We start from the raw sequence: 13,394 nt of genomic DNA, 5'->3' as shown, positions 1-13,394 counted from the left end.
CAGGTAACAATGCATAACATAGACATATATATTACATAATCAATCACATCCAGAAACATGTCAGACATTGGATAACTAGACGTCAAAGAGTAAATTGCTTGAAAGGGAGTGGGAGGAAGTGAACTTATATAATCCCACCCCGGTTCGACCTTAACATTGTCTTTACATGAATTATCAACGTCCACTTCAGGACTCATAAACAAAGATTTATACAATCAGGTTATTAACCAGAGCCGGAATCCCAGTTCCAGAATTATAATTGAAAAGTATATTGAACCTTTCCAAGTATCCCTATTCTTCTCCATAGACTTCATGCTCAAAGAATAAACTCTGAGAATCCACAGGAAAAACCCGGCTGATTAGATGTTGTTCTGACTTCTCCATCATTTCACACAAATCGGTCTGATTGCTGCTTGTTTTGGATACAAAGTCAGACTCCATGAACACGCCAAACAAAAGAGCACATTTATTTTAATGGTGCTGAATTATTCATTAATTTCTAATGATGCATGTTGTCTTGATTAGATGGTACACGTTACAATCACAGTGCATTGCTGAGCAGCACTTTTGACTTTGATTCTAAAACTGCATAGAACAAGCTGAGACATAACTAGGTTCAACACTGATTCATTTCCTGCACTTTACATCTGGCGACATTTGAACAATTGAAGCCACCCAAATTCTAATATGGAAAAATATTTATTATTTATGTCATATTTATTACATTTGAACTGAACAGTGAGTCAGATGTCACCCAAAGACAATAGTTTTGGTTTGAATGTACTCAGAGACACATGGTGGTTTAGTGGTTCAGTGGTCAGCATCATGGCTTTACAATAAGAAGATCAAAGGTTCAATTCCTTAAAGAACTGTGTCTTTCTAATTCAGTCTAAAAACTTTCTCCACTGTTTTTGTTAAGTTTTTGACAAACATTGAAGAAATGTAGTAATAATGTACTTGAGTATTAATAGATGTTCATCATATATAAAGCAAGCACGGCCAATGTTGACTAATCATGTGTGTGAAAAAAGAAGAAATGTCTGGTTGAAAGTATCGGTACGCTTAACAATTATTGTAAGGTTTGATTTTTAGGAATTAGGCTAAAACCAAACTAAACACAGCTGTTGAAACTGTTCAGTGATGTAAAATGAAGGATTGAATGTCTGTCTGCTGTTGCATTGATCTAAGAACTCAATCAGGTTAGACATGGTCTAAGATGAACTAAGCAAACAGGTGAAAATGACCTTCACTCAAAAGAGCTGGAGAAGTGGTTGTAAGTGAACCAGAAAATACATTTTATTTACCATTTGTTCTTATCAGTAAATAAACTGGAAATGAAAATACAGTCATATCATTGTAAAAGGAAACACAGTACAATTACTGTACTAACTACTGTGTCGTATGAAAGCGTTTGTTATAATTGAAAAACGTTTTTCTAATCCAATATTTGATCCGATTAAAGACATTTTGCACATGTAAACGCAACTAACGACTAGCACTCATGGGATTTCTCATTTCTCTACTTTTGGCATCAATATGACGTGTGCATTAACCCTTTAACACCAGAGCTCCGGCGTTTGTGTTGTTTGATTTTACTGTAATTTTTAATTAACACAATAATTCCAGTAGATTCTGAAGGAGAAAAGTGGTTGAAAAGTTACAGTGTGTTAAAGATTTTGTGTTTAAGTGTCACCGGCGTCAAAGCAGGGGTGTCGAACCCAACCGCACAAGGGACCAAAATCCAAATCCAATCCAATCCAAAACACACCTTATGTCACGGTCGAACAGGATAAACTTTTTTTGAACAATCTAAAACTAGATTTTTAAAACTTTAAAACGTAACTTTCTATCATAATTATGAACTAAATATATAGCATTACCTGAGATCATGCTAGTGTGAATGCTGTAAGATGAATTTTACATAAAAAATGTAAAAAACAAAGCCTAAATTAGCCAAAACAGCTAGCATGTAGCTGAAACATTATCTAAACTCCAAAATAGCCTAAAAATCTTAGTAAATGCCAAAATAGTCCAAAAAGCTGCAGAATGACTATTTTTTAAAACTTTAAAACTGTAACTTTTTAACATAATTATGAATAATAAAAAGACAGGAATATTATTCTAGAATAAATCAACTTAAACCTTAAATAACTTTCAATATTTTACTCTCAATAAAAATATATTTTGTCAAAATTATACAAGTTAGAAATAAGAACAAGATAACATCGGGTCATTAGTAACAATAAATATGAAGGGTCTGGAGGGCCGGATAGAATTGCCGGAGGGCCGGATCCGGCCCCCGGGCCTTGACTTTGACACGTGTTAAAGGGTTAAAGAGTGACCTGTAGCTGACTCCAGATAGCTGAGTGCATTACATGTCCTACATGCTTTCTTTGGCCAAACAAACTTACACTTGAGTAACCATGTGAGGCTCGGTGACAAACGGTGAAACTCCTGATCAGAACCACTTCAGTCCAGTTCGCCTGCATCACCACAGGGACCGGCCGTCATCTTTATCGTTTGCTTCTGCCTCCCTGTCATCGGTGCATGCTTGCTTTTTGTCCTTGTTTTTCTTCTTCTCATCCTCCACCTTATACTTCAGCCTTCTGACGGGGTCACTGAAGCTGCGCATGGACTTGTCCTGGAAGTCTTCGGTTATGAGGAAGTTCCTGTCAATAAGTTCTGCTGCCTCGTGCCAGTTTTGGTAACAGTCTGGGCCGAGGCGGATTATCTCCTCCACTGCATTGGGGATGAGGACGGAGCAGTCGGGACGCAGCACCACCACAGTGGGGAGCTCCTCTACGTGAAACATGGCCTCCAGCTCCCTGTGGACACACACAGTCACTGCTACATCCACTAAGAATGCAGATGCTTAGTTTCACCAGCAGGTCGTCCACACGGACCCGCTGGTTCCACACACCTCCTGTAGGGGTCGTCGTAAGCCAGGAACAGAGACTTCTTGGGGAGCTCCTTCAGGAAGTTCTCAAGCTGCTCCTCTGACTGATCTAGACTGAGGATGAGACGTTCAGGTCATTTGAGGTACGATAAACGGCAACATTATTCCTCACTTCCAAAACATGCTTTTTTATTTGACCTTTTAATCTACACAAATAAAACTCATAAAAGTTGTCAGTGGAGAGACGTATCATAACAAAATTATATTTAACACCTCGACGCTTTTTGATGCAAATATGCATCAAACCACTTCACCCCTAAAATGACTATAATGCAGCATCTTCAGCAGGGCTCTTTAACTCAGTTTACCTTGAGGCCACTGAAGGCGGAGTCTGGGCTGTATGGAGTTCCATTTGTGCCAAAAATATGTTTCTGCATCCATTGTCTACATCTTGGCTCCATTGCAGTAGTTGTGTTTCCATTAACTCTGAAATTGCGCAAATTGGATTTTCGATAATAAATTCTCTTAATGGAAACACCACAATGAAAAAAAAAAATCTCACATTTATCGAAAAAAAGTTTTTACACTTAGAGGAGGTCGTTTTTGGGGACATTTTTTGCAAAACTGCAATGGAAACACTTTTTTCAAATGAAGTCCACTTCTCTGAAGTGTCTTCCCTGGCGCTGCACAGCGGGCGCCACCAGACGTCTCACAGCGTCACAGCTCATTATAAGTCGCATATCATACAGAATCATTGGATCCACAACTCCTCCGTAAAATCACCAACCAAGATTTCCTCATCGCCTCATCTGTAGCTTCACTGCTGCAGCTTGAAGCCTGAATAAGACGCAGACGTCTTCTTTGACGGATGAGGATGACAGAAACTTGAATGGATCCTGTCCAGCTGCTCACTTGCTAGAATGGCTATTTTTTTAGTACAGCTGAACAGGATTCTTATGAGCATCTGTGACTGTCAATAGACTAGCTGTGTTTTTGACATTTCTAGTATGTGTAATGGAAACGCAGCTAATGTCTACTGAACAAGTATCATCAAGGCAGGGAGGACACGCAGAAGATATTGATTAGTAGACATTGAACTTTCATATTAAAGGCTAAAAACAGCATCATTATAATGAAGACCACTGGGAACACTTTCACAAAAGATGATCAACAGAATCCTATATAATACAAATGGAAAGCCAAGAGGAAAACTAATCTAAAGGTGCGTGAAAATCTGAGTGACTTTCAAATAATCCTCCACTCATTTGATTAATGTGATGATAAAATATGAAGAATAAAAAGTTTCCTGTAAGGAGAAGCTAATCTAAGGTGAAATGAAGTTCATTCATCATTCTGTAAAACCATAAAAACACTGATGTGAGTCCCAACGTCATCCTGAACATCATCCTGAACATAACGGATGAACATCCTGCATCCAGATCAGAGAACCTCACAGAAGTGAAAACAGCACTGTTTCAATCTCAAAGTGACTAGTTGTTGTGTGGAATCCTACATTACAGACACACTAGTTTAAGATGGAACGGTCCAGAACATGCAGGTCAAGTACAGGAACACGGTGACTGACGCCTCTGCAGATACTGCACCTGATGTACAGGAGAACCAGCTGAGCGGACCGCTCCACGTAAAACTCATCCGTCAACTTTTTGAAGAAGTCATGGAGCGTGGGGGCAAACTGCTGGCAGGTCTCGCTTTCAGCACAGGCGAAGAAGAGCATGAGGATTCGGTTCTGCAGGCGCAGGACGATTTCCCGCTCGGTGTCCAGCTCATCCTGGTCTTTGTTGTTCTTCACCAGAACGTGATCGCAGAATAAATCTACCATCCTGAAGGGATGCTAGGGGGGATATCAGTGGACGAATTTAAACAAAACAGACATGCATTGATTACATCAGTTCAAGTGACCAGAACACCAAAGAAAGAACCAACAGAAAAGAACCAACGGTTTCAGAAAGAACTAACTACATTAACCTGCAAAAAAACACAATGAAGTTTGACAGACTGGTTTCTAAAAACAAAGATGTGGCTTCACAGTGTTGTTCCATACATTTGATGAGTATTCTTACTCACATCCACCCAGTCACACTTCTATTAATCCCATATAATCTTGTTTGTTGTTCAGTCAGATAATCCTCTCTGTCTCTCACCTTTATGTCCTCCAGAACTGGAAAATCGGATGTTTCCTTTGGCTGCTTTTCTCAACGGTTCGGCCGACGTGTCTTCAGGATTCAGCTTTTATTACGTCTGTCTTCTTCAGCCTGGCTGCTGTCAAAGTTCCTCCTCTAATCTTTTCTGTCTTCACCACCTCTGTCCACGAGGGAGGGGCTGAAAGATGACAGCCGGCGCTCAGCCTTTCTGTGGATATGAAAGTAGAAACGTGATTACCACGGCTCTCCTAATAAGGAAGAATACTAGATGTGTCCATCTGTAACAGTAAAACCAGCTGAAGTGAGCCCCTGTTGGAGCTTCTTGTTTGGTAATCATTATGAACATGAGAAATGGGAAGGTCGTTCTTTGACCTGCATTGTGTGGCGTGGTCACAGGCAAGTTTTAATGAGTATTGCAACTGCAAAATGGGAACTGGACAGGGTGACTCCTCCCCTCTGGCGGAAGTACTGCTGGCTCCAATAAGCTAAAATCCCACAGACATTCTATTGGTCAGAATAACCATTCTTTGAACAAGTTCCTGTTAATCTTATTTGTTTGGTTATATTTTTCTTCTGATTGGTGAGAGTGGTTGCCTTAGAAACCTTGACTGACTGACTGAGAAGGTCTGGTTCCAAAATGGCGGCATCCGTATTGTGAAGAAATGGGGACTGAATTGATTTCATTTGGTTGGAGCTGGAAGTGAGGTATTAATCACAACTGTCCTAACGGGTGGATACGACCAAACTGGGCAAACAGGTACGGAGCACGCAGGTGGCTTGCACAACATTTTAAGTGAGTGAACTGCTCCTGCCCACATTTTCAACAGGTTAGGTTGAGTAAGGGTGAAGTGAGACACAGGCGTATCGTATGGATTCTTTGTTTTTTCAGCCCCTACGTCCTACAGACTTGACATGAAGCCCGTTAGTGCTGTTCATGTGATACCTGTGTGCTCCTTGCAGGATTGAGAATATTCTGGAATTCTGGATGTTTCCGTCACCAGCTTGGAGTGGCAAGGATATTCAACCAGGGGGAGGCCTGATGGAAGACTTACATCATCATGCCTCTGATTTAACCTGGAAATGCCTTGTTGTGGGGGTGGCTGCAGCCCAGAGTGGTTGATGAACCCCACCTTTCTCCTGGTGGTTAGAGGTTGGTTGGCAACAGTGGAGCCTTCAAGGAAGGTAGAAAAACCATTTACCTTCAGTTTTTTTTCTCCTGGGGAAGCTGCAGAAGTGGTCTAGAAGAGAGAGGCTGGACCGCTTTGATCAACATCCACTTTACATGTGCAGTGAGGTTAAGTTAGTGAATGGATAGACTGATAGAAGTCTACCCAATGCACTGTAGCATTGGTACAAACTGTTCTCTACACTTGTAGAGTGGATTTACAGTAGTTTTTAGAGAACTTTTCTTGTAAAAATACGTAAAGAGCTCCAGTGTTTAAGTTTTTTGATTTACTGCAACTTTGCAACCGTTAACACGATAATTCCAGCAGAATCTGCAGGTTGAAAAGTTACAGTGCGTTAAAGATTCTGTGTTTGAGCGTGACCGGTGACGCCTCATTCGTTTGTCCCATGAACTTTGCACAGACAGAGATTTCCCATAACATTTTTTTTTTATTAACAACATTGTTTAATAACATGGATCTTAAGCTGTAGATAAAACCTGTTTCTGATTCTAAAGTGTCTTCATTTTTGGCAACATTTTATTTAAACACACATTCCAACGACACATTATGATCCTTTGATTCAGCCTCTTTAAATGAACAACTCTTGGCATCGGCTTCAAAACGTGAGTTTGTGTGAACAACAGGAAAATAACTTCAAAGTACTGATGGAGTTGATATATTTATATATGAATCATTTTACTAGTAATAATTAGAAAAAAAGACAAACACAAGCCTCATTAGAATAAATAGATTATTGCATTTAGGCCAGTGGAACAGGAATATTATTTTAAATCATTTGGTTGAGTCTACAGGTTTATTCTTTTCATCTTTTTCTCCACGTTCCTTTATCTGGCTCCTTCCTTCTGTCACCCAGCGTCTCATCTTTCTCCTTCTCACCGCTTCCATCTTCTTTCCCCCATAACTTCCACCATCTCTTTCTTCTCTTGTCGTCCTCCGTCTTGTATTTGAGCCTCCTCACAGGGTCAGTGGCACTGCGGAGGTTCAGGTCATCGAACTCCTCATTGAGCATGAATGTCCTCTCCACGATCTCAGCCGACTCCTGCCAGCTGTGAAAGCAGCTGGTGCCGAGACGGTGGATGTCGTGGACCGCGTTTGGAGACAGGACGGAGCCATCAGGGCGCAGGACCACTACTGATGGGACGTCCTTTACCTTAAAAATGCTCTGCAGTTCCCTGAGCAAAAGAGAAGAGAGCAGCTTAGAAAAGCTTTGTCGTAAAAGCAGATATCCAGTGGCCAAGTGACCCCATATGGTTTAAAAGTGGGCAGAAAATGTGGCCCCGATTGGGTTTGTCTGCAGTTTCTGTGGTGGTCCTCCTGTGTTTGCCCACATTGACTTAAGAGGACACTCGGTGGGCTAGCTCACAACTCTAGTCAGCTCCCTGGTGGACAGCGCAGCAACCTCCACTGCAGAGCAAGCCAGTGCCGCACCAAGGGGCCAGAAGAACTAGCAGGGCTGCCGCCTAGGCTGTCAGTCCCTGGGCAGCAGAGAGCCAATGTAGGCAAAACACAGGTGAGGCCACCACGGAAACAAACCCAATTGGGGCCCACACTCCTGCCTACTTTTAAAACACATGCGGCCCACTCGGCCTTGCTGGCTGGGATGAACCTTTTTTTACTTTCTGTATGGGTCATCAAAGGTGAGAAATAACATCTTCTCGTGCATTTCTTTTAGAAATCTCTCTTGCTGCTCTTCCGACTCGTCCAAGCTGGAGAAATCAGAATAGAAATAATATGGATAAAACATAAGGACAAAAAGTAATTTGCAAAAGAGAAAAACCACAGCACGAACCTGACGTATATGAGTGCAAGCAACTTCGGGTATTCAATATAAGCTGGATCTTTGAGTCTTTTAAAAAAATTATTGAGGACCGGCACAAACTTGTGGCATTTCTCACAGTCCATGGATGCAAAGAACAGCAAGATGATGCGGTTCTCCAGGATCCCAATGATCTCCCGCTCTGTATTGAGTTCATCCTGATCCGAGTTATTTTCTACCAGGACTCGATTTAGAAACAGGTCCACCATGATGAAGGAGGAGGGCTCGGTTTAAAAACCCTGCAGGGAAAGAAATTGAAACCGATATTAAAAAAATCTGTTGAGAGTGAGTTCTGCCGCTCTGGAGAAACTATGTCCTAGAAAAACACACAGATTTTTGGAACACTGAAAATAGATCAACAGATGATGGGAGAGGGATTTGGAACAGAACACATCTCTTTTTACCAGGTTGGCATAAAGTTGACAGAACATTTGCATCTTTGGAACAAACTTTATCTTCACCATCTGAACAGAAACAGCAGAAAGAGGTGAACTTTAACCTCTAAAATGATGCTTAGATCCCTTTAGCATAGATACCACTTTCCTCCACTGGTTAGTCTTCATTTACCAGCTGCAGGTTCGATAGCCGTTACCATGACAACGTGTCACTGCATATCAAATAGTCCGCTTCTCGTTAAGAACAATTCAAACCTAAAAAATAATAGGACAGAAGTACTGATAATGAGTTTGATATTTTTATATGATTTGATTTAAACTGGATTATGCCCTTAAAGGTACCAATTATCTGAACTTCATGGTGCCGGACCATTCAGTCATTTTTCATGAAGGACGTCTCGTCTGGCCTGATCTTTCACTAATTACTGTGGTTCACAGGTTCACACTCAAGGCCCGGGGGCCGGATCCGGCCCTCCAGATCATTTTATTTATTGTTATTAATGACCCGATGTTATCTTGAGCTCATTTCTAACTTGTATCATTTTGACAAAATATATTTTTATGGAGAGTAAAATATTGAAAGTTATTTAATGTTTAAGTTGATTTATTCTGTAATAATATTCCTGTCTTTTTATGATTCATAATTATGCTAAAAAGTTACACTTTTAAAGTTTTAAAAATTGGCATTCTGCTTTTTGGACTATTTTGGCATTTACTAAGATATTTCAGCTACATGCTAGCTGTTTTGGCGAATTCAGGCTTTTTTTGGTTCTGAGGCTGTTTCAGAGTTAGGCTTATATTTCCATGCTAGCTGTTAATGCTAATTTAGGGTTTTTTTCAGTTTTTTAGGCTAATTTTAAATTTAGCTATTTTTTCAGCTACGGACTAGCCGCTTTGGCAAACTGAAGTTTTTTTTTTTTTTTTCAGTTTTTGGCTAATTTGGCGTTTAGCTGACATTTTAGCTAGCTATCAGCTTAAGTGTTTTCAGCAATCAGCTTCTGTTTTTCCGCTATCAATTTCAGATCTTCATCTATCAGCACCAGCATCTTCATCCAAATTCAGCTTACAGCATTCACACTAGCATTATCACAGGTAATGCTATCTATGTAGTTCATAATTATGTTGAAAAGTTTTAGCTTTAGAGTGTTCTATAAAAGTTTATCTTGTTCGGCCCGTGACCTAAGGTGTGTTTTGGATTTTGGCTTCTTGTCCGATTGAGTTTGACACCCCTGCTGTAGTTGGAAAGCAACCTGTTTCTGGATTTCTGCCCTAATTTTTTACTCATTTCCCTCCAAACGTTTTGACCTGATGCATGAGAACTGACTCAGGATTATACCAGAATGTTTGGATTGGCATCCCAGTGGTGAACTCTTTCATTATTACTTTGAGACTACATCGATTTAGCATTAGATATAATTTGGAGTTTTGACTGGGAACTTGTGATGAATTTTGTACTGAGAGGGATGCTTTGGATTTCTCTGGTCAGTCACATTCTGTGATTGGAAATAACTCCAATCTCTGAAAATGAGCTTTGGGAATCTTCTGCTGTGGACCAGGATGCACAAGCTCCAATGATTCCCAGCACAACACTCCATGTAAATCATCTATTTTCATCCATACACTTTGCTCTCAAAAGTAACAGTGATCAACTTGGTCAGCTCTCTACTGCTGGAGCTCTGGACCCTAACACACACTGTGCCAGAGACCAACACATGAGGACATCACAACCACAGAAGGAACTCTTGTTGGTTCGCTTAGATCAAAACTCACATCTTTACATCTGTTTCAAAACGATCACAACCTGAGGTTAATGGATTCCATCTGATTTCTGGAGAAATGATGAGGATTTTTGCACAGAGCGTTCCTGCAACTGAAGCTACATAAAGAATTTGCCTCACCTTGAAAGCCTCCACTCCCACAAGAAATCCTGTATGTCCAAAACTCTTCTTATTTCAAAACATTGCTTTGATTTGTTTGGTTTTCCTTGCTTTCATTTGTGTAATTTTAGTTATTTTCACTCTCTTCTCTCTCAATCTGGTTAATTAACTCCCTGTAGTCGACCAAAGACTTAGACGTGTGTTAGTGTTGCAGCTGAAGAGTGGAGGTCGTTTCTGCACACGTGTGAGTAGACAGCCAATGCAACTCCAGCAGAAATCTTATTAGTTAAAGAGAAGTGGGAGGGAGGAAAGGAAGGATGAAAGAAAACCAAATTGGATTGAAAGGTAAAAGCAGACGTGAAGCAGGGGAAGACGATGATTGAAAGACTGTTTTCTTCACCGATGAAGCCAATCCAGGGTTTTTCCTCAGAGCCACAGGTAGCTGCTGGAGCTGGATGCTGCTTTCATCCTCTGGAAGGTGTCACCCTGAATCTTCAGCTTAACGCCAAAACATGAGTGAAAGGGAAACAAGGAAGTTGACATCTTTATTTCCCTGCAAAATGCTTAGTGGTCTGGAGCGAGGCCCACACACTAAATACCCCGCTTAATCTCAGAGGTAAATATAGAGGTGGGAGAGCAAGAGATCCAGAAGGATTAGTCTGAGTCACACAGACACGTGTGTCTGTGCACATGAATGCCTGCACACTCAAAAACACACCGCCATGCTTAATAAGCATTAGCATGCTTTAGACATGGACCTATGAGCATCCAGAACACATGCCAAAGCTTTTTAGCCCCTCAGGAGGCCCATCGCTTCTGTGCCAGTGAAAGTCCATCTGTCAGTCAGACAACAGATGACATCAAATTATCTCCTACTGTGAATTCTCACAACTGTGGCAGGCTGCTGGCATTTCACCTAGCGCTCACCCACAATGTCAGCGTTTCTTCATGCCAGGAACACTTATCATCCCCCATTTTGTTTGATGGGCTTATGTTGGAATGCTGATGCTACCAGAAAAGGTCTCAGATGTTCTAAAGATGCAGTCGTATGAACAAAAACAACCTCTGACACTTGAAGAGGATTCTGGTAACTGAATCTGTGTTTCACATCCGTCAGGACTTGAAAACCTTGGCAGTAATTAGGAAGGACTCCTGAAGCCCCATTCTCTGCTCATCAAAAGTTTCGGAGTCAACTCATCGCTCTTGTTTTTGTTTTAGAGATTCTGAGAATCCTTCGTATCAGTGTTTCTAAGAGCTTCATAGCCTCTTTTGGCCTGGCCAAAGACATTTGTTAAGCTGGTGCCTGTAGCACATTGCCGGGGATTTTTTGTACATGGGGTTAAAATCTGTTAACCAAACTTTGTGTTGCTATCACTCTTGTTGCGTATTTCTGATGTTGGAGGACAATTATGCTAAAAATTGAATTTCTGAGTAATTCAAAAAGCGGTGAATCTGGAGCACTACATTACACTAAAACCATGTTCCTCTTTGTAATGGAGGTCTAAGTCAGCTGCGTCAAACATCCGGCCCGCGGGCCGCATCCGGCCCTCCAGTTGGTTTAATCTGGCCCAGTCGAGAAGAGAAAAACATATAAGGATGTTGAGAAAAATAGCAAGTTTGTAGCCAATTCCTATGGCGAGTTATGATTATTGAGGGAAATTACCGCAATGCTCAATTCCACCACTAGGAAACGAAATACAGACATGACAAGAGATCAAGAAACAAACAGCACTTCTTTGCCACTTCGGGGTGAGATGCAGTTTGGTTCTCTGCTAGCCTCACTGCTGTTGCTACAAAAATGATCAGGTCGGACACCACAACTACCAAAATCTTGTTGTCAAAAAGATAATAATAATAATAGCTCAAATAATAACTGATAAGGCTACTAGGTTGTTTGAGGAAGTTTTTCCAACTGAGAAAAAAACAAAGCTACAGATAAGTTGACTGAGGTTATCTTGCTACTATGTTACCAGTCGGCCCACTTGAGATCAGACGGGTTGGATGTGGGCCCAGAACCAAAATGAGCTTGACACCCCTGGTGTAAACAGATGGATGATGGGAAATGCTGATGGCTTACTCTGTGCTAACAGACCCACCCACAACTCAGAGGTGAATTTCTAATGAACTCCTGCTGCTCTGCAGAAACTATGTCCTAGAAAAATGAAAAAAACAAAATTGCATTTGATCTGATCAGAACCGGATTACTATGCAAAACTGTAAAATGAAATACCTAAAAAGGGGTGGGATTATATATCGTCGCCTTTCCCCACTTCGTTTCAAGCAATCAATCATAGTCTACTGTCTTTAGTTAATAATTACAGAAATGAATGAACCAAATGTGACATTAGTGTGTTTTGTTTTTGGTTTGCTTGTTTTCTATTTTCTAGTCAACACATTTCATTATTTCTGTAATGAGTTTGAAATATTTATTTTTTTTCCCCTGAATTTTTCACAATCTATGCTTGAAATAAACCAATCAAATCAATCAATCAAAAAGAAAATGCCACAGGTTTGAGGATTTTGGCTAAAATGTCATAGTCATTGCTAAATGACCACTGTGTAGGGATGATTTTTCCAATAGATAATCAGAGTAGGACTTTAAGAGAAACGCTTCAAAAAGACGAGGAGTTGTGGTTCAGAGCCAATATCCTGTCAGAAGAAGAATCTGGAGGTTGTAACAAACATTAAGTTATTTAAACAAAAACAGAAAACCTGAACATCCAATGTCTTCAGAGATGAATGAATAACTTTGTGCTTTTCCAACTTTGGATCACATGAAAACTTTTTAATCAGCTATTCAAAAATGATTTTTCTTGATTTTTTCAACAACATAAAACACTTCCCCCTCCCACAGAACAATAAAAAGTAATAGCCCAAAATAAACTCATAACACTGAATGTCCGTGTCCATAAATCCATCCTAAACTGTCTCTGGTATACCAGTAAAAAATAGTTTAGGGCACCCTAAGAAAAAAGAAAATGTCCAGATCTCACCCAGATCTCACCCAGATCTCACCCAGATCTCACCCAGACCTCACCCAGACCTCACCCAGACCTCACCC

The 13,394-nt window shown here is 40.6% G+C and overlaps 2 protein-coding genes across 2 annotated transcripts; both read right to left on the bottom strand.

Annotated features, from left to right (window-relative positions):
- Positions 1–2,269: 2,269 nt before the first annotated feature.
- LOC112137611 (nucleoredoxin-like protein 1) lies at positions 2,270–5,063 on the bottom strand. The gene is made up of 3 exons (XM_036214187.1): positions 4,501–5,063; positions 2,921–3,010; positions 2,270–2,825 (listed from the first exon to the last, which is right to left on the bottom strand). The coding sequence occupies exons 1-3, from the start codon at positions 4,734–4,736 to the stop codon at positions 2,489–2,491; spliced, it is 663 nt and encodes a 220-aa protein (XP_036070080.1). The 5' UTR covers positions 4,737–5,063; the 3' UTR covers positions 2,270–2,488.
- A 1,215-nt stretch (positions 5,064–6,278) lies between these two features.
- LOC112137537 (nucleoredoxin-like protein 1) lies at positions 6,279–10,503 on the bottom strand. Its single transcript, XM_024259895.2, has 4 exons — positions 10,355–10,503; positions 8,035–8,300; positions 7,862–7,951; positions 6,279–7,417 (listed from the first exon to the last, which is right to left on the bottom strand). The coding sequence occupies exons 2-4, from the start codon at positions 8,268–8,270 to the stop codon at positions 7,048–7,050; spliced, it is 696 nt and encodes a 231-aa protein (XP_024115663.1). The 5' UTR covers positions 8,271–8,300; positions 10,355–10,503; the 3' UTR covers positions 6,279–7,047.
- Positions 10,504–13,394: the final 2,891 nt, after the last annotated feature.

This window comes from Oryzias melastigma, linkage group LG1, assembly GCF_002922805.2.
Source record: "Oryzias melastigma strain HK-1 linkage group LG1, ASM292280v2, whole genome shotgun sequence".
Taxonomy (NCBI): Eukaryota; Metazoa; Chordata; class Actinopteri; order Beloniformes; family Adrianichthyidae; genus Oryzias; species Oryzias melastigma.
This window is presented reverse-complemented; position numbering and strand designations above follow the sequence as displayed.